Source organism: Euleptes europaea, chromosome 13 (assembly GCF_029931775.1).
Source record: "Euleptes europaea isolate rEulEur1 chromosome 13, rEulEur1.hap1, whole genome shotgun sequence".
Lineage (NCBI taxonomy): Eukaryota > Metazoa > Chordata > Lepidosauria > Squamata > Sphaerodactylidae > Euleptes > Euleptes europaea.
In genome coordinates, this window is record NC_079324.1 from 15,517,535 (window position 1) to 15,539,162 (window position 21,628).

At 45.2% G+C, this 21,628-nt stretch overlaps 1 protein-coding gene across 1 annotated transcript; it reads left to right on the forward strand.

The window, feature by feature from the left end:
• Positions 1–1,157: 1,157 nt before the first annotated feature.
• ERCC6L (ERCC excision repair 6 like, spindle assembly checkpoint helicase) lies at positions 1,158–8,906 on the forward strand. Its single transcript, XM_056858966.1, has 2 exons — positions 1,158–1,225; positions 5,369–8,906. Exons 1-2 carry the CDS (start codon positions 1,173–1,175, stop codon positions 8,904–8,906), a joined length of 3,591 nt encoding a protein of 1,196 aa, XP_056714944.1. The 5' UTR covers positions 1,158–1,172.
• Positions 8,907–21,628: the final 12,722 nt, after the last annotated feature.

The following is a 21,628-nucleotide window of genomic DNA, read 5'->3' on the forward strand; positions in this document are numbered from 1 at the left end:
AAAAGACTCTGCCGGATTTTGCAGCGAAACAAATGAAACTATTATGGCCTTAGGGAAAGTTAAAAGAGAAAGTGCCAAAGCAGGACTACAGCTGAACATCAAGAAAACAAAAGTAATGACTACAGAATTACACAACTTTAAGGTTGACAATGAGGAAATTGAAATTGTTCAAGACTTTCTATTCCTTGGCTCCACCATCAACCAAAAGGGAGACTGCAGCCAAGAAATCAGAAGGAGATTGAGACTGGGAAGGGCAGCCATGCAGGAGCTAGAAAATATTTTGAAGTGTAAGGATGTGTCACTGGCCACCAAGACTAGATTAATTCATGCCATCGTATTCCCTATTACTATGTATGGGTGTGAAAGCTGGACAGTGAAGAAAGCTGATAGGAAGAAAATAGATTCCTTTGAAATGTGGTGTTGGAGGAGAGTTTTACGGATTCCGTGGACCGCCCAAAAAACTAATCAGTGGGTTATAGATCAAATCAAGCCTGAACTGACCCTAGAAGCTAAAATGACTAAACTGAGGCTGTCAAAAAGGGCAAGAGTCCAGTAGCACCTTAAACTGAGGCTGTCGTATTTTGGTCACGTCATGAGACGACAAGAGTCACTGGAAAAGACAGTCATGCTAGGAAAAGTTGAGGGCAGCAGGAAAAGAGGAAGACCCAACAAGAGATGGATGGACTCAATAAAGGAAGCCACAGCCTTCAATTTGCAAGATCTGAGCAAGGCTGTCAAAGATAGGACGTTTTGGAGGACTTTCATTCATAGGGTCGCCATGGGTCGGAAGCGACTTGACGGCACTTAACACACACACACGGCCTTAGGGAAGCTCCAGACGTCCGCGGCTCAGTAGGGTGCACTAGCAGCATCCAGCTCGCGACGGTACGGACAGGCTCACAACAAGGCAAAGCGCATGTCCGGAAACCCGCCGGCGCGTCACTGGCCCCAGAGCGGCGGCCCGCGCTGAATGAACGAATAACATCAATGGAGCCTCCTCCCCATGAATGACGGCCTTCCCGGCAAGCTCATTGGCTGGCGACGCAGCGGCTCATTCGCAAGTCGCGAAGGGGATAGGCTGCCGCGGAGGGGGCGGGGGCGCGCCGGTTTGAATCGTCACCGGGAGTGGCGGGAGTTCCCGTTCATTTGTTTTAAAGGCGGCTCGAGGCGTCATGGCTGAAATGGCAGCGCTGGTCAGCCCTGAGCAGGCCGAGCGGTACCGGAGGTAACCCAAAAAAAAAGTGGGGAGGGGGCTCAGTCCGCTGGCCTGGTTTAATTCGGAGCGGGGGCGTCTCTCGAGCTGTTTCCCCCCGGGCAGAGAAAGCCTTTGGGCCTCTTAAAACCAGTCCGGAGCTCCTGCTAATATGGGGGGAGGTGGGAGTCGGGGACAGAAGAAACATCAGAAAAGCCCCGCTGGATCAGGCCGAGGCCCATCAAGTCCAATCGTCTATTCACTAGAGTTGCCCACCTCCTGGTAGTCCGTTGGAACAAACAAAGGCTCAGTGCTGCAAAGATAATTGGAGTAACCCAAACAGCACAAAATACAATTTTTAGAAAGTTTATATATGTGACTAAAGTGCAAGGGTATTGTCGAAGGCTTTCACGGTCAGAGTTCATTGGTTCTTGTAGGTTATCCGGGCTGTGTGACCACGGTCTTGGAATTTTCTTTCCTGACGTTTCGCCAAGACCACGGTTACACAGCCCGGATAACCTACAAGAACCAAAGTGCAAGGGTGATAATAAATAAATATATACAAATATAAAGTACAACAAGATACAGGTAAGTGTTAAATATTAAATAAATACAACAATATCAAATCCAGCATGAGGGAAGCTTGATAGAACTGATCAAACTGATATAAAACCAGTCATAGGTCAGTCAAATATATTGTAGAAATATTTCGTTGTAAAGCTTTTCGTTTTCTAGCTTGATATAATCAACTCGCTGGAGATCAACCAAAGCCACAATGGGAAGAGTACAGAATGTGTCGTCTGGATCATAATCACGTTTCGCATATGGCTTCATCAGCTACATGTATCCAAAAGCACTATTTCAAGAGACCATAGTAGGTAACATCTCATCATGAGATGTTACCTAATATGGTTTCTTGAAATTGTGCTTTTGGATACATGTAGCTGATGAAGCCAAAAGCACAATTTCAAGAGACCATAGTAGGTAACATCTCATCATGAGATGTTACCTACTATGGTTTCTTGAAATTGTGCTTTTTGGATACATGTAGCTGATGAAGCCATATGCGAAACGTGATTATGATCCAGACGACACGTTCTGTACTCTTCCCATCGTGGCTTTGGTTGATCTCCAGCGAGTTGATTATATCAAGCTAGAAAACGAAAAGCTTTACAATGAATTATTTCTACAATGTATTTGACTGACCTATGACTGGTTTTATATCAGTTTGATCAGTTCTATCAAGCTTCCCTCATGCTGGATTTGATATTGTTGTATTTATTTAATATTTAACACTTACCTGTATCTTGTTGTACTTTATATTTGTATATATTTATTTATTATCACCCTTGCACTTTAGTCACATATATAAACTTTGCATGTTTCTAAAAATTGTATTTTGTGCTGTTTGGGTTACTCCAACCTCCTGGTAGTAGCTGGAGATCTCCCACTATCACAACTGATCTCCAGCCAATAGAGATCAGTTCACCTGGAGAAAATGGCCACTTTGGCCATTGGGTTCTATGGCATTGAAGTCCCTCCCCTCCCCAAACACACCTGCCTCAGGCTGTGCCCCAAAAATGTACAGGTATTTTCCAACCTGTAGCTGGCAACCCTACTGTTCACACGGTGGCCAACCAGGTGCCTCTAGGAAGCCCACAAACAAGATGACTGCAGCAGCACCATCCTGCCTGTGTTCCACAGCACCTAATAGAATAGGCAAGCTAAGGAAGCGGACAAAGACTGAATCTGGCCTGTGTGTGTGTGGCTATAATAACTAGGTTTGCTAGCCTCCAGATGGGGCCTGGAGATCTCCCACCATTACAATTGATCTCCAGGCAATAGAGATCAGTTCGCCCAGAGAAAATGGCTGCTTAGGAGGGTGGACTCTGGCATTATACCCCATTGAGGTCCCTCTCCTCCCCGAACCCTGCCCTCCCCATGCTTCACATCCAAAATCTCCAGGTATTTCCCCACCCAGAGCTGGCAACCCTACTAATAACAAGCTTGGATTCTGATCGCTGCGGCTTGGGTTATCCTACCAGGCAAAATGGCTGGTAATGTGTCTTAAGGACTGTGACTAGTCCTTTCAATAGGTCTTAATGGCGTCAGCGAAACAGATCCCAGGACTGGTGGAGGGGAACACATGAAGCTGCCTTATACTGAATCAGACCCTTGGTCCTTCAAAGTCAGTTTTGTCTACTTAGACTGGTAGCAGCTCTCCAGGGTCTCGGGGAGGTCCTTCAAATCACCTCCTACCTGCTCCTTTTAAACTGGAAATGTCAGCGATTGAACCTTGGACATTCTGCATGCCAAGCAGATGCTCCACTGCTGAACCAACTCTTGGCTGCAGGACTGGGTTCAAAAGTGTGAAAATGAAGTGCAGCATTCGGCTCTTGGAAGAGACAGAAGCAGGCAGCCACTGCTGTGAATATATTGATATATATCAGGGAGACGTCTGAATTGGGGGGGGGGGGTGCCATGCATTAGAGGTTCTGCTACCCTGTAGCCATGCCTCTTTTCCTCCAGCTGTCTTCTACCAGCATATTTATAAAAAAGGTGTTATGTCTACAACCTCCCCAACCAAATAGTAGCATAACAACTCAACTGATATTAAAATTAGTCCAAGAAATGCAACTGGCTTTTCTTACCATTTTTTCCCTATAAAGATGAACATGTCCACACTTGAATAGTTACGATTTGATCATAATTTTGCTTATTCTTGACATTGTGTGTGTGTGTGTGTGTTTATACCTAAATGTCCATTTTTTCCTTTTGGGAATAAAATCTGAAATAATATTTGTGTATTGATACTTCCACCACCCACACACACACACACAAACCTGGGCCTTAACATCTCCGTTCCTAGATAGCCATTATCATTTTTTAGTTCAAAGTAAAATCTTAGTTATGTAAGATACTTGTTTATTATCAAGCAATACACTTCTCCTGTGTCTAGTTTTTCCTATCAGTGACCTAGTTAAATTGTGGAACTCCCTGCCCCAGGATGTGGTGATGGCTGCCAACTTGGAAGGCTTTAAGAGGGGAGTGGACATGTTCATGAAGGAGAGGGGTATTCATGGCTACTAGACAAAATGGATACTAGTCACGATTCATACCTATTCTCTCCAGGATCAGAGGAGCATGCCTATTGTACTGGGTGCTGTGGAACAGGCAGGATGGTGCTGCTGCAGTTGTCTTGTTAGTGGCTTCCTAGAGGCACCTGGTTGGCCACTGTGTGAACAGACTGCTGGACTTGATGGACCTTGGTCTGATCCAGCATGGCCTTTCTTATGGTCTTATGACCTTTATAAAGTGATGAAGGCCAGTGTATGGGAAACCCTTTGGTGGCTTAGTTTGTTTGCAATGGCTCAACCTTTAATTTTGAAAAACTAGTAACCATATTGATGTGCTAGGCCAGGTCGTCTCGGGTTACTGCCGGCTACTGGTCTTGAGAGCAGGCTGTTAGTAGTTCAGGAATGCAGGAATCCGGGGGGGGGGGGTCCCGCCAGAAGCTGAAAACCAAGATAAAGTCGGCGTGCAGAGGCAAAGTCAAAAGTCCGGTCCACAGGGTCAGAAGTCCATTTATCAATGTCTAGTAGCGTCAGCAACAAAAGTCAGAGATCCTTTTGCAACAATTGCTTTTGCAATGTCTGTCTGTTCCAAGCATGGTTTTAAGCTGTTTCTCTTTGCCTTAGTTCTCATCCTCAGACAACTCACAGTCTTGGAGCCGTCTTCTTAGTGCCTGTAGTCGCGCACTTCTCCTTTTACTTTGCAACTCCATTCTCCCTTTTTGCCTGTGCTGTTGAGTGGCTTCAGGTGAGCTGGGTGGGTCCTGCTTCTGTGGAGTTACAGCTGCATCCGGTTGTGCCGAAGGAGGTGATTCTGTGTTTACTTCTAAATCCTCATTAGGGCTGGTGTTTACTCCTACCTGTTGTCCTTCACCCTGCCCTGCATTCTCAGCTGCCTGAGGTGCAGTGCCCGTTATTTCTCCCTGCTCTGGCTCTTCATCTGATGATGCTTCACCTGTTGAGATCTGGGCCATGACAATTGAGCATAATTGGTGTGGCATATTTTGTGATTGAAAGCACAGAAATAGGGGCCCTGCCATGGTTAACTACTCTGGCCTTGAGCTCATCTCGTGTCTGACTGGGCAAACTGTGTTGTATTTTACAGGTGTGTGTCCCAAGCTAAGGAGGAGGCCCGAAATGGGAATCTGGAAGAATCCATCCGGCTCTTCAGAGAAGCCCATGAAATCCATCCCAGCGAAAAGCTGATGATGAAGGTTCAAAAGCTAGAGGAGGCGTTGGCTTCGCTTGCCCTGAATCAGGAGGACGATGGCTTTGTGAACGTGTGTCAGAGCGGGCTGATGCTCTATGGAGAGATGCACGATAAACTGTTTGACCACCAGAGGGAAGGGATCACCTTCCTATACAGCTTGTATCGGGATCACCGGAAGGGTGGGATCCTGGCAGATGACATGGGATTGGGGAAGACTATTCAGATCATCGCTTTTCTCTCTGGCATGTTCGATGGCGAGCACATCCAGTCTGTCTTGCTCATTATGCCGACCACCCTCGTAAGCAACTGGATGAAAGAGTTTGTCAGCTGGACGCCTGGCCTGCGAGTGAAGGTTTTCCATGGGACCAGTAAGGTGGAGCGCACCAGAAACCTAGAGCGCATCCAAAAGAGGAATGGCGTCTTGATCACCACATACCAGATGATCCTTAACAACTGGCAGCAGCTCTCTAGCTGTGGAGGGAGGGAGTTTGTCTGGGACTATGTGATTCTGGATGAAGCCCATAAGATTAAAACCCCTTCTGCCAAGACCACAAAATGTGTGCATGCCATCCCTTCCAAAAACCGCATCCTCCTTACCGGGACGCCGGTGCAGAACAACCTGCAAGAGCTGTGGGCTCTCTTTGACTTTGCTTGTCAGGGTTCGCTCCTAGGAACCATGAAAACCTTCAGGATGGAATATGAAAACCCCATCACAAAGGCGAGGGAGAAGGACGCCACCCCGGGAGAGAAGGCCCTGGGGCTGAAGATGTCTGAAAACTTGATGTCCATCATCAAGCCCTATTTCCTAAGACGGACTAAGGACGACATTCAGAAGAAACTCAAGTCTGGACCTAAAAGCAATCTTCCGGAGGATCAAAGCAGAACTACAGCTCCTGAGATGCCTTCTCTTCCAAGAAAAAATGATTTCATTGTGTGGGTGTATGTATCGCCTGTACAAGAAGAAATATACAGGAGCTTTCTATCCTTGGATCACATCAAGGAGTTGTTGATGACCACGCGGTCCCCCCTGGCTGAGCTGAACATCCTAAAGAAGCTCTGCGACCACCCCAGGCTGTTGTCCGCACGAGCCTGTGGCCAGCTTGGCCTGGCAACTTCTGAGTATTCGGAGAGAGAGGAAGGTGGAGAAAGTGATGCCGATGAGCTCTGGGGCAAGAACATGGGCATTGATCATATTTCTGACGAGATTCTCATTGAAGAGTCTGGCAAGGTCAGGTTCCTCATCACTTTGCTGGACAGACTGCAAGAAGAAGGGCACCAAACCCTGGTTTTTTCCCAGTCAAGGAAAATGCTGGATATTATAGAGCGCATCTTAACTCACAAGCGCTTTAAGCTCATGCGCATTGATGGGACGGTGACTCATCTGTCAGAACGAGAGAAGAGGATCGACGCTTTCCAGAACAGCAAAGATTACTCCGTCTTTTTGCTTACGACCCAAGTAGGTGGAGTGGGCTTAACCTTGACCGCTGCTACCAGAGTGGTGATTTTTGACCCCAGCTGGAACCCAGCTACTGATGCCCAAGCCGTGGACCGAGCTTACAGAATCGGGCAGAAAGAGAACGTCGTGATCTACCGGCTAATAACTTGCGGGACAGTGGAAGAGAAGATCTACCGACGGCAAGTCTTCAAGGACTCGCTCATAAGGCAAACCACCGGTGATAAGAAGAACCCCTACAGGTATTTCACCAAGCAGGAACTGAGAGAGCTTTTCACTTTGGTAGACACACGGAGTTCCGCCACCCAGCTCCAGCTTCAGTCCTTGCATGGGACTCAGAGGAAAACCGACGTGCATCTCGATGAGCACATTGCATACCTCTACTCGCTGGAGATCTTCGGCCTCTCAGACCACGACTTGATGTACACACGGGAAACGGGCTACGAAGATGAGGCGGAGGATGAAGAGGCTCATCGGTACATCGAGCACAGGGTGCAGAAAGCCCAAGAGCTGGTGCAGCTCGAATCGCAGTTGAAAGACCAGCTGGCGGCCAACATCAGACACACAACGGAAGGAGCGTGGCTGAGAGCAACAAAGTCGTCATTTGTTCCGCCAAGGGAAAAATCGCCGAAGCCTTCTCCGGTTTTCTCTGCGCCCTCTCCTGTACCTGTGCAATTACCAAACAGCAGTGTGGTCATCAGTGTGGAAACTGACGATGAAGAAGACTTGGCCAATGCCAGCTTTAAAATGACGAGCCTGGTTATTGAGGATGGGGCTGATAAAAGCCTGGGTCAGGAAGAATCTGGTATGGCTGTATCTCTTTCCAAGGCTGAAGAATCCAGGCATGCCAGCATACAGGAATGTGAGCCAAAGCACGATCTGAGCTCTTCTCCCGCTCACTTTGTATCCAACGAGGAGGATGACAGCTCTGGATCCAAAATGACCTCCTGCGATCCTCCTGCTAGTGCAAGTGACAGCTTTAATGATGTCCACATGGCAGCTTTGCAGCGGTCAGTAGTATATATTTCTGATGATGATGATGCTCATGAGGCCCAAGCCAACACTGAAATGTCACTCCATGTTCTTGAGAGTCCATGCAGAGAGGCGAGTCAAAGTGGTGAGCGAGATGCCATCGCAGCACCAACGTTGCAGGCCAGTGAAACGTCTCAGCGTAGTACCGATCGAAAGTCTGGAAGAAGTGAAATCCTGGCGAGGGACGCATCTTTATTTGGTTCTTCCCCATACCAAGGTGATTTCAACCTCGTTTTAGAAGATTCGGAGAACCAACCACAAGATGCTTCGGAAAAAGAAATGTTGCTCGAAGACACCGAAAACACAGGATTCCACCTGAGACTAGACAGCCACTGTAGCTCTGCAGCTCATTCCGTGGTAGGAGAAAACAGAAGTACCAGGAGCCTCCAGGCTAGCAAAAATATAATGGGATCCCTTATGACAGACAGTTCCAATGCTGACCATGATGCTTCGATGGGCAATAGCGATGTTTCTGTTACCCATAAGAAGAAGCCAGTCCGGAGGATTGTTTCAGATAGTGAGGAGGACGAAGAGGGTCCTATAATTTATCTGGGCGAAAGTGAGCCTGGAAAAGCATTTTCCTTGGACAACCCAAGTGGAATCTGCATGTCAACACCAAAGTCCAGCGGACCTTCGGCTGATCTTTGTTTTTCTCCACGGTTCATACTTAGCGAAAGACGATCAACAGCTTCTAGAAGGTCCTTGGCTAATGTGGTCTTTGATCAAGTGGAGGATGTTGCGGAAAACATAGCTGATGCGTCTCCTGGAAGGCCCTTGCCAGATGATCTCGAGGAAGAACTGGCTCAGGAATACAGTGGTCGGGAGTCTGCAGAGCCAGAAGAGGAACCTTCGGGTGAAACATTGTATTCCGAGGGCAAATCCAGCTATTTAGACGACACAGAGTCTCCCCGAAACGATTCTGTTGTTTTTGGAGGAATGGTGCCTTGAAAGGTATACTCCTTGCCTCCAAAATAATCAAAAACATTCTCAATTTATACAGGGGAAAATATAACAGCAGCTTTGCCTAATTGGAGAATCGTGTAGAGATTTCGAATGGTTTTGGTAGTCTTTGTTCCTGAGGGTGGGCAGGGAATGTTTATGGAAATGAAGGAACTAGCAATATTGATCTATTAGCTGTACTTTTCCCCGAAAAGGTACATTTAATCTTTTTTTTGTGTGAAACTTGAAAACACTTGGTTGCCCTTTCTTAACACAAACACAAGTTATTACATTTCAGGCCTTCACGACTGGCCATGATAAGGACTGTGGGGAGATGGATTTGCTGACTATGGGAAGCATTTCAGGCTTTGTAAATGTTTGTAAATGTTTAAAGCCTAGTTTCCGTCAAGTGGAGGTGTCTCTGGTAGTTCGGTTACTGTGATTTCTTATAGCTGACTGCTAAAGGTTGCAAAATATACTAGGTTTCACTGTGTTAACCCTTTGCGTCTCCTTCTATGTTGTACTCACTTTCATTTAGGTGACAGTTATGGTCAGTGTGGGCTCTCAGTTCTTATATTAAGAGAACCTTCTATTGGCTCTTCAGTCAATCAATCAAATTTTATTTCGATACAATATCAGCTCTGAATAAAAATCAAAGTTAGGTTAAAATAATAAAAGTTGATGGTTCTGGGAGGGATGATTTGAAGAACATAAGAAAGGCCCTACTGGATCAGACCAAGGGCCATCACATCCAGCAGTCTGTTCACACAGTGGCCAACCAGGTGCCTCTAGGAAGCCACAAACAAGATGACTGCAGCAGCACCATCCTGCCTGTGTTCCACCTAATATAATAGTCATGCTCCTCTGATACTAGAGGAGAAGAGGAAAGATCTTCTATGGGGAAAGGTTTTCAATCAGCCGTTTATGAATCCCACTAGACCGGAGGCAAAATTTAGCTACTTGAGTGGTTATCTCCTGAGAGGAGTTTGCTAAGAGAAGGGAAACTAACTTCTTCCGATATCCCAGGAAAGGATGACAATACAGGGAGAATGTACAGCGATCTTATGCGTTGTAGAAAGGACATTGCAACAGAACATGTTCTATTGTTTCCACTTTCTCTGTTTTGCATGGGCATATTGGCTCTTACGTGGGAAATCTCTAGCCCTGCTCACAAGTCACAGAGAATGCACTATGATCTGCACAGTCTACACTTTTATTCAGAACATGATTTAAGCCCCACATTTAACTAAGTAATGGTCCCCCATTTCATTTGTAAAGTGAATGTGTGTTGGCACATTCTTATGAAAAAACACATGTATGAGTGTACATGCAGGATATGTGCGTGCTCACTTGTAACAGGCGCACAGGGTTTGTCTGAGACCAGACAAATGCCAGGAGATTTCATGAATTGCCTTCCATGAGTTTTTAAAAGAGTAAATGGTAGCAGGGAGTGAAAAAAAAGAGAGTGAGGAGAAAAAACAACAACCCTGTTCATAAAAACTAGGGAAGGGGGCTGTGGCTCAGTGGCAGAGCATCTGCTTTGCACGCAGAAGGTCCTAGGTTCAATCCCCAGCATTTCCAGTTAAAAGCATCAGGTGGGAAATGATGCAAAAGATTCTACCTGAGGCCTGGAAGAGCTGCTGCCAGTCAGAGTAGACAAGATTGACCTTGACAGACCCAAGGGTCTGATAGAATAAATTGCAGCTTCATGGCAATGGCCAGAATGTGAGTTCTAGTGGCCAGTGAGCTATGCACAGCAAAAAAGAAGAGTTAGTTTTTATATGCTGTTTTTCTCTACCACTTAAGGCAGAATCAAACCGGCTTACAATCACCTTCCAACCACAACCATAGATAAGAGATTACTTTGGCTGATTTTTAAGCTTTATGAGAACCCTACCGCTCAGGTCCGTTGTGGAGTTGAAGGCCAACTTACTAATAGTATTCACCTCTTAAAGGGGGTGAAACAAGGTTGCCTTTTGGCCCCCATGCTGTTTAATTTTTATTTTAATGATGTGATTCCATTTATTCAAAAGACAGCTTATCATGCACCAATATTAGCTGGTCATGAGGTTCCCATTTTGCTTTATGCGGATGATACAGTCCTTTTGTCTAGATCTGAGGTGGGCCTTCGTAAGACTATTAATAGGTTATTGATTATTGTAACCAGGAGGGTCTATCAGTTAACTATAGTAAATCAAAAGTAATGGTTTTCTCAAAGAAGATCAAAGTAAAACGAAATCCATGGAAAGTTGAGGGGGGTGAATTAGAGATGGTGTCCCAATTTAAATATTTGGGAGTTACTTTTAGTCAAAATTTGTCTTGGAAACCTCATCTTAGCTTGGCAAATAAAACTGCCAAAGTTAATTCGAATGCTTTGTTAAGATTCTTTTATGCCAGGGGAGGCCAATATGTTCCTATGGCTATTACAGCTTTCAATGCCAAAATAATCCCTCAGTTTCTATTTGGAGCTCCCATTTGGATTAATGAAATCACGGAGTCTGTTGACAATATACTTATACATTTTCTGCGGCGTTTGACAGGCTCTCCAAAGTGTGTGGCGGGAACGGCACTTAGAATGGAACTTGCACAGTGTTCTTTTGAATCTAGGGCCTGGATTGCTGCCTTCAAATTAAGGCTGAAGGTTCTCTACTCAACTCCTAACATCCAAGGGGGCCTGTTACATAGATTAAAGGAAGATAACTACAGAGGGACGTGGGGAAGACATATAGATAGTAAACTGGTACTGCTTGACCTTCCACCATTAGTTCTTAACAACTTAAACTTTTCTGAAGCACTTAAATTAGTAAGGTCAAGGGTGAGAAATCTTGAGTGTGTTAGCACTACATTCCGCGCTAGGTGCGTATATTCTACCCTTGCACTGGGGATTCCCCCTCCTGAGTTTGTGCCCTCTTATGTGAGCTTGCTGACAATCCCAAGCCATAGACGTGCCTTTATGCTTGCCAGATTAAATGCTTACCCAACTGCAGAGATGTCAGGTCGTTTTGCGAAAACTCCATACTCAGATCGAGTTTGTGAATGTAAATCTGGAGATATTGGGACTTTACACCATCTCTTATTGTTTTGTCAGCACTGGTCAGCTCCTCGGTTGCGTTGGATCACCCCAATATTGTCTAAATACAAACTTCCCTTGGAGTCCTGGGTGATATCCCACATAATGGGAGATATTCATCCTGATATCACTAGTTCTGTTGCAAGATTTTTGGCGGAGGTGATGTCGCTCAAACGTCAAAACAAAACAAGCACGTAAACTACGAGTTGAATGTTGAAACAGATTTTGTGATTTCAATGAGACTGGTTCAGGGGGAATATATTGTTATGGTATTAGTGATGCTATGTTTAGTAATTGTTTCTACTGTGTTTTAACCTTAAGTATACGTTGGGTGTTGTAAATTGATTATGTGTTGTTGTATTATGTATTATTGTTATGGTTAAGCTCAAGACCTTTGGTCAAAGGAGCTAGTAAATAAATGGAATGGAGACAATCACCTTCCCTTCCCCACAACAGGCACCCAGTGAGATAGGTGGGGCTGAGAGCTGTGACTGGGTCACCAAGGTCACCCAGCCAGCTTCATGTGGAGGAGTGGGGAATCAAGCCTGGTTCTCCAGGTCAGAGTCCACCACTCCAAACCACTGTTCTTAACCACGCTAGCTCTCGGGCTAGTCACACTCAGCCCTACCTACCTCATAGGGTGTCTGTTGTGGGGAGAGGAAGGGAAGGTGATTGTAAGCCGGTTTGATTCTTCCTGAAGTGGTAGAGAAAGTCAGAGGATCCCTCTGAGTTCCAAAAAGATGGGGGTAGGGTTGGTTCTTTGAATACTTGGAAAACATCTGGGTGGGATGTTTTTTTAAGCCATTACCTTTCTAAGAAAAATAATAATAATCACCAAGCAGCCTTGAAGCTGAGCCGTGCAAGCAAATGCGTTGACCGTTGGAAAGCAATAAACAAAGCTTCTCACCAAAGATTGGTAAGGTTGCTTTGCAGATTATCTGCTGAAGCTGGGCAAAGCATTGTTGGAAATAGGGTATATTTATTGCTTTGATTAAGGGAACATACCCTGGAAACAGGACGTTGCAGCCAATGTGATGTCTTGATGTCATCCAGGTACGATCTGGAAGAAGACCTGGGTTCAAAACTGCATGCCACTGTGAAGCTGTCTGGGTGGCCTTGGGGCAATTAAACTCTGTCTTCGCTGAAATGGGAAAAGAAGAAACCAGGGTGCCACCCTGAGCCTGAAATAATCGGTAGGACAGATGTTGATTGAATCAGCATTGACTGAGCCAGCATGGTGTAGTGGTTAAGAGCGGTGGTTTGGAGCAGTGGACTCTAATCTGGAGAACTGGGTTTGCTTCCCCACTCCTCCACATGAGCAGCGGAGGCTAATCTGGAGAACTGGATTTGTTTCCCCACTCCTCCACATGAGCAGCGGGTGCTAAGCTGGTGAACTGGGTGTGTTTTCCCATTCCTACACATAAAGCCTTGTGCTAGTCACAGCTCTCTGAGCTTTCTCAACCCCACCTACCTCACAAAGTGTCGGGAGGGGAAGGGAAGGTGATTGTAAGCCGGTTTGATTCTTCCTTAAGTGGTAGAGAAAGTCGGCATATAAAAACCAACTCTTCTTCAAAGCTTATCTAATTAGAGCCCTGTACGGGCAAGACTTCTTTAACTTTAAAACATTCTTAACAAATCCCATAATTTCATTTAATTATTTCATTTTTATTCCCCCAGTGGTGCTCCAGCGTAGTTTACTCCATTTTTCTTCCATTTTATCCTCACAACGGCCCTGAAAGGTAGGTTAAGTGAAAGTGTGTGTGTGTGGCCCAAGGTCACCCAGCAAGAGTCCATGTCAGAGAGGGGAATTCAAACGTGGGCCTCCCCAAAACATAGCCTTATGCTCTAACCACTCTATACTACTAACTCGCCTCTCTTCTATCAAGATGGCACGCAGTTCTTTGGAGATCTTCCGTCCAGGCGTGGACCAGATCTGCCCAACTTCGGCAAAGTGGCTGCAGCTCATGTCTTCAAACCATACTATTCTGCCTCTTAAAAAAATCTTTGAAGACTGTTATTTTATTTTAAAAAGCAGGCCCCCTTTCCCTTATGGTTTGAGACAGCTGTTATAATTTCACATGGTTCAAAGTGGCGTTATCATTTCCCCTTCCCCCCCCCCAGCTTGGATCCAACCAGTTCTGCTACTGGTGAAGAAGGGAGAGGGTCCCTTCTGATCACCAGAAAGGCTATCATGGCACTGCGTGGCCAAAAGCCATGTGCGGTGGAGTCTGCATGTAAGGTTGGAGCATTAGATGAGGCTGAATGAAAAAGCTGTCTGGATCCAACCACCTGACTATAAATTGAGAATCTTCTGCATTTATATAAAGGTAAAGGTCTCCTGTGCAAGCACCAGGTCATTCCTGACCCATGGGGTGATGTCACACCCCCAAGTTTACTAGGCTGACTTTGTTTACGGGGTGGTTTGCCAGTGCCTTCCCCAGTTGTCTTCCCTTTACCCCCAGCAAGCTGGGTACTCATTTGACCAACCTCGGAAGGATGGAAGGCTGAGCCGGCTATCTGAAACCAACTTCTGTTGGGATCAAACTCAGGTCGTGAGCAGAGCTTGGACTTCAGTACTGCAGCTTACCACTCTGCGCCACGGGGCTCTTGCATTTATAGTCCTATCTAAAGTGGACATAAACAGTAAAACCCATTGCGGTGAATGGGATTCGCTTCTAGGTATGTATGCATAGGACTGCCGCCTTATTTGACATTTCATATAGTATTTTTAAAGTTTAAAATATGGAGTTTTCTTAGCAGATTGTAAGAAGTGCATTTCTTTAGGTGGCAGAGAAGCGATACAGAAATGCCCAATAAATCATGAAAATAAAAGAGAAAATGTCCCGCACAAACAACTGTATACTTTCCCAGTGCCTTCATAAAAATCTGCTTTTCTCATGATGGATTACTCTGAAGTTTAAGATTAGCATCATGCTGTCTCCCTGGCTGGGGTTGTTTTATTACAGACATAAAAGTCTGTAAGAAACAATTGCACTGGAATTTTGTTCAATTGCTTTATTGGTGGTTTCTTCAGTACAGCCTGGTCTTTCAAAATCCATTCATCTTTTTGGCAGTTCTGTCCAGTTGAAATGGCTGCTGTTTCCCCAGCTGCACAGTAAAACAGCCTTACAAAGTATACTGATTTATTTCATTTTATTTTTAATCACTGGGCTGTCCTCAACTCCATAGGCTCTCAGTTCTTGCATTTTTTAAAAAAAATGTCTCCTGCAAAGAAAGATGATCTTGCAAGCCAAGTATTTTTATTAGTGGCATAAAACAAGCCTTCAGGACTTTCCATAAGTACAAAGATGAACATGACAACCTAAACTTTCTCCTACCAAGCCTTAATGAAGAAGCAAACTATTAAATTTTTCTGGTCATATGCTTTTATATATTCTAAAAAAAAAAAAACACCTTTGAATTTCACTGGCCTACTTATAATGTGCCTTGTTTTTCACAATTTATAAAGAATGCCTGAATTAATGAAAAATTTTCCATTTTGGCAAAGTCCTGGCTATTGCCTAGCCACAAATTATAACATTATTATGACTTGCAAAAATATACCAGTAACAGGTTTTGCTGGTAAGCAAAAGTTTATTTTAAAAGCCTTTTGGTTTAAACATGCACCAGAAAAGATGTACCATGGCCCTAAAATTGCCAGTAGGTTTGTTGGCCCCTGTTTTGCTAGCAAGCTCTGGACTCCTTGGATAGAAATGTACAAATAAGCAGAATATTTTGAAAGAAACAAGAGAGGCTATTCTATCTACTACTTTAAAGAGAAATCCCTTAATATTGGCACCTGCTGAAACTGAGAGACTTGGTAGCCAGATTTTATTCTCATTTGTTACTTTTTTTTTAAGACTAGTTTAAAAAAACACAATAGTTCATTTATTTCTACAGAACTTGGATGTTAACAATAGAGTTGGCTTTAGCTGTAAAGTGAACAGTAGCACAACTTACTCCTTTATTTTAAGCACAGCCACTGTAAGCAAACGTCGGCTTGGCTAATTTCAAATGCCTCCTGACATGTATTTTGTAGCAGCATGTGTTTGCACTTCCAGGCGCTTCCTGCATCCCCCAAAATACCATCAGATGCTGGCCAGAGCGCATATGCTTTGTTTTGGCTCTGTAAATATAGACTCGGGTAAGGTTACCGCTTCCCTTGTCGCGGTGACTCATGTGCTGCTGACGTCAGGCCTCTAAAGAGGTAAATGAGCTTTGAGGTCATTAGAAGCATCGCAGCTGCATCCTTGTCAAGTCTGATTGATCTTCCGTTCTATCACCAGCGGAGGAAGCCGGGGCAAAACCATCCTCTGGCTTCGGCACCAGAAGACCGCTGATTGATTTACCTTGATTTCTTTCTGTACAGAAGGCAAAGCCATTCTCAGCTCAAGTAGGACTGAGGGCCCCGTCCAGTCACTTAATTGTACCGGCTAAAGTTATTTATTAGTTGACTTTCCAGTTAAAAATAACTTCTCAAACGGATCGACAGCATGAGATTAAAAAAGAAATGAACGGCGACAACAACAGGCTGCCGATCCTGTACACACTTTGCTGGAAAGAAACCCTGCTCAACACAGTAGGATTTATTTCCCAGTAAACATGAATAGGAACGCACTGCCTGACAGTATGACTGGATGCCAGCAACAGTAAGTTTTTATCAGCTGGGGGGGAGGGTTATGTAATTTTCAAAAAAAGTAATTTTGGAATGGAAAAAAGATGAAGGAAATAGTTCTGTCTGGGGAATGATTTCAGATGGTGGGAGCCACCGTAAGAAAGACCCTACTCTGTAGGCTGGGCTGGTGCCAGTCATTTTTGCACCCTAGGCAAGGCTAACTACTTGTGCCCCCCACTGCAGGGGCCTCTGAAGTCTGCACCCTAAGCGACTGCCTAGTTCACCTAATGGTAGCACCGACCCTGTCTGTAGGAACAAATTTTTATGTCTGACAAGGTCTGTTGCAAATGAGAAGGTGTTTTCTACAGGAGATAGGGCATAGGCTGATATTCAAGGGTGTTTGCATGGGTGGGTCATGATGCTTTGGCCTGGCTAAGAATAAAAAGAAGGGCCTTGTGGGGTTAGACCAAAGTCCAACATCTTGTTTCCAACAGTAACCAACCCAATGCTTCCCCAAAGCAGAAAGAAATGCTGGAAAGCCAACAGCGCCCACCCTATTCTTGCCTTCTGGGTGTACAACTGAACAAGGAAGTTCCATTTAGCCATCATGGATCATTCCTGCTTTTCCATGAGGTCCTTTGGTTTCTACAATTCACATGGCACTTCCCTTCTACTGAGTCCAACCATTGGGCCTATTCAGGTAAGTGTTGTCTACTCTGACTGGCAGCAGCTCTCCAGGCTATCTGATAGTGGTCTTTTACATCACCCACTATAAGATTCTTTTTTTAAACTGAGAGTGGAGGGAATTGAACTTGGCGCTTTATGCTTACTGCTAAAATCAATGCATTTTCCCAACATGGTTTTTGTACCAATTGCATATAACTTGTGGTGCAGTCATTCAGCCTGAATGCTACAAAGTTGCATCCAGAAGGTCCCAGGTTCAAAAAGCTTTGGGTGGTAGGTGATGTGAAAGACCTCAGCCTGAGACCCTGGAGAGTCGATGCTGGTCTGTGTAGACAATACTGACCTTGATGGACTGATGGTCTGATTCAGTATAAGGCAGCTTCATGTGTTCCCACCATTGCTATTTACATTTGCAAAAAAAAACCATGGGAGATCCAAAATGGAATATCAGAACTGTGAGGTTGTTTCTGTGGATCGGGGCCAAATTCCTGTATGTTTCTTCTTTTAATAGGTGTTTCATAAATCACAAGGTTGAACTCATAAGGAGAAGCTTGCAGAAGGTCATTCTACAGGTTCTCTTCCCCTTTCATTTAAGCCTCACCTAAGTGGAACTCTGCAATGACATGTGTCACACACGTGTGTGTATAGTGCCGTTGAGTAGCAGCTGACTTCTGATGACCCCAACAAGAGGCTTTCAAGGCAAGTGAGAAGCAGAGTTGGTTTGCCATTGCCTTCCTCTGCAGAGGTTTCCTTGGAGGTCCAAGTACTGACCCTGCTTAGCTTCCGAGATCTGACTAGAATGGGTTCTAGCATGCTGCCTTCTCTCCCTAATGACCCCGTGCCTGGATGTTTTGTAACATTGTGCCTGGAGTCCCACAAACATCTTTGGTTCTGAGGGGGAGGTGGCCTGGCAGTCCTATTACTCAGCCCAAGCAAAGGAGAAGGAACGTGACATTCAGTTGACTACACTGTCTCATAACCTTCCCTTACTCATTGCTGGCCAAGTGGTCCAAGCCAGTTGACTCATTTCTGACTAACCTTTTGGACACAAAGCCGGTGTCCCGAAGCAGGAGCAAGGGGCTATGTTTAGGGTTGCCGACTTCCAGGTACTAGCTGGAGATCTCCTGCTATTACAACTGATCCCCAGCCAACAGAGATCAGTTCACTTGGAGAAAATGGCCACTTTGGCAATTGGATTCTATGGCATTGATGCCCTTCTCAGGCTCCGCCTCAAAAACCTCCTGCTGGTGGGGAAGAGGGACCTGGCAACCCTAGCTGTGTTGTTTTCTGCCCTGAACCTGCTGGCCTTTACAGTGGTGGTTGGAAGCAGGAGGCAAGAGAGTCTCAGCTAGAGGTGGAATGAGGTGCAGTGGAGGGATAACCACCTGCTTCCCACCCTTGCTTGGAGGGCCCATCAATGGCACTTAGACATTGGACCCAGGTATGGCTAAGAAGTGCCTACAATTATTGCTCACCCGCCAAGTGGCCATTGCCGAGATCTGCAGAAGGAGAGAAGCAGAGGCTAGGAATCCCTTTCTCAACTGGAGCGGAGCCCAGGCGTGGCATAGAAGTGCCTGGATGCTGCATCTTTGTTATTGGATAGCCTCAGCGAGGGTGGTTGGAAGTAGGAGGGAGGGGCTTTCATAATACTAGAACATGGGGTCATCTGCTGAAGCTGGAGGGTGAGAGATTCAAAACAGATAAAAGGAAGTATTTCTTCACACAACTTATAGTTTAATTGTGGAACTCCCTGCCCCAGGATGTGGTGATGACTGCCGACTTGGAAGGCTTTAAGAGGGGAGGGGACATGTTCATAGAGGAGAGGGCTATCCATGGCTACTAGTCAAAATGAATACTAGCCATGATGCATACCTGTTCTCTCCAGGATCAGATGAGCATGCCTATCATATTAGGTGCCATGGAAAGACAGGCAGGATAATGCTGCTGCTGCAGTTGTCTTGTTTGTGGGTTTCCTAGAGGCACCTGGTTGCCACTGAGTGAGTGAACAGACTGGTGGACTTGATGGGCCTTGGTCAGATCCAGCATGGCCGTTCTTATGGGCCAGGCACAGCTGCCTGGCTGCTTCCTGCCCTCCCTCTGATGGCTCCATCAATCACTGTTGGATGTTCTGGGAGATGCTTGGATTTGTAAAGGCAGGAGCTAAAGCAGGTGGGCAGGGACTGCGTATCAAGGTGAGATCCTTCTTCCCTGGGGTTATTCATTCTCTTTTGTTCTTATGTATCCCCAGTAAAGCCTCACTGTGCAAAAAGAGAGAGAGAGAGAGAGATGAAAGCAACCACGCGTGGTAGAAATAAATCGAGGCGAGGGGAGATATGAAATATTCTGCTCACTTTTTGAACTGTATGAAGCATTCCCTTTGAAAGTGAACCTGGAGAGATCCTTGTTTGACATGAAGCATCCAATCTTGTCTAAAATCAGTATTGAGAAATAACATGCCACACATAGTGCTTCTATCCGAGTTTGATCCGAACCATCCTCCGAAGAGCTTGGGGTGGCACCTATGGTTCTTCCATCCTAATTTTATCCTGACAACCCCTGTAAGGTAGGTTAGTCTCAAAGCCAAGGCCACTCAGCCAGCTTCATTGCAGACTGGGGATTTGAACCCTGGCCTCACAAAAGCCTGCCCAGCACCCTAACCACTGCCCCACACTGCCTCTCTCCTCTATCCCTTATCACTTGCTGCACTCTGCAAATCGGGCCCTGCGCAAGGTTCTATCACATCAGGATGTTTGATTATCCTCTACCAGGAGCAGCTGACTCAAATTTGTGGAACTCTCTCCCCATGGAGACCCGTCTGGGGTCATTGCTACAATCTTTTGGAAGAGAACTTGACTTCTCTTTTCCACTGGCTTTTAATCATTCTTTTGTAATTGTCTTTGACTGGCTGATTTTAACTGAGATTTTAAAAGAAGGAAGAAGAGTAAGAGTTGGTTTTTATATGCTGACTTTCCCTAACACTTAAGGAAGAATCAAACTGGCTTACAATCACCTTCCCTTCCCCACAACAGACACCCTGTGACTAGCCCAAGGTCACCCAGCTGGCTTCGTGTATAAGCGTGGGGACACAAATCCAGTTCACCAGATTAGAATCCGCCACTCATGTGGAGGAGTGGGGAATCAACCCCCCAGATCACATTCCAAACTACCGCTCTTAACCACTACACCACACTGGCTCTCTAATTGGAACGCTTTCTGAATTTTATTTACCATTGGTTATTTTTGCTATTATTTGGGATTTTCTTATGACAAACACACAAATTTACAAATACTAATATGCACACACACGCATGTCACATATTCATCACGGTATGACCTAGTTACTTAATTACTGAAAATATAACATTGGACCTACAGTTATCTATTCTTTATAGCATTCCATATACAGTATTTGCTTCCGTATCTTAACAGAGAGACAATGAGGTATATTAGATTGTCAGATGAGGGTCTGGGGAAATAAGGTTCAAATCTCTCCTCTACCCTGGAAGCTCATTGGGTAACCTTGGGCCAGTCACACACACTCAACCTAACCTACCTCACAGGGCTGTTGTGAGGATAAAATGGGGGCGGGGAGAATGATGTGAGCCAGTTTGGGTCCCCATTGGGGAGAAAGGCAGGGCATAAATGAACTAAATGTCTCTTCATCTTTTAGGCCTTACAAGACTAATTACCACACAAAATAAATTCTTGCTTTTTGTTTTCTTATGTTATTGTTAATATTCTGGTTTTAATTTTTGTAAAACTTACTGTACTGTTTTCCATGTATAACTTTCCCAAATAACGGTATAAAATACATTATGGTGCCTCTTACACTCATTAAATCCAACAACATGTACAGTCTGGAACGAAGCAATAAAGATCCATTATATAGATACAGAAATAAGAACTTAATAACATAAGAAAAGCTCTGCTGGGTCAGACCAAGGCCCATCAAGTCCAGCAGTCTGTTCACACAGTGGCCAACCAGGTGCCTCTAGGAAGCCCACAAACAAGACGACTGCAGCAGCAGCATTATCCTGCCTGTGTACCAAAGCACCTAATATAATAGGCATGCTCATCTGATCCTGAGTTTGGTAAATTAAAAGACTGGTCAAAGACTGTAGCAGAAATGAATTCAAGCTGTGAAAAGATGGGGCCCTAGTTTTTGCCCACAAATGTCAGTATATCATGTAATCTCCCCATTGCTACAACAGACCTTTGGTTGCCATGAGGTTTGCAACCAGATACCCAATGGGTGGGCGGGTGGGGGATGCATCTGTTTTTCTAACCTGCAAATCATAATATTCGGTCTTCATTGAGGACCTGTGGGTGTCACTGAAGGTCTACTTGGAAGTCAGCCCCAGT

Bases quoted from the DNA above. Each gene is read 5' to 3' on its own strand.
- ERCC6L (XM_056858966.1), top strand. From the start codon at position 1,173: ATGGCTGAAATGGCAGCGCTGGTCAGCCCTGAGCAGGCCGAGCGGTAC. The intron at 1,226-5,368 runs GTAACCCAAAAA...TGTATTTTACAG, and splicing joins CAGGCCGAGCGGTACCGGAG to GTGTGTGTCCCAAGCTAAGG.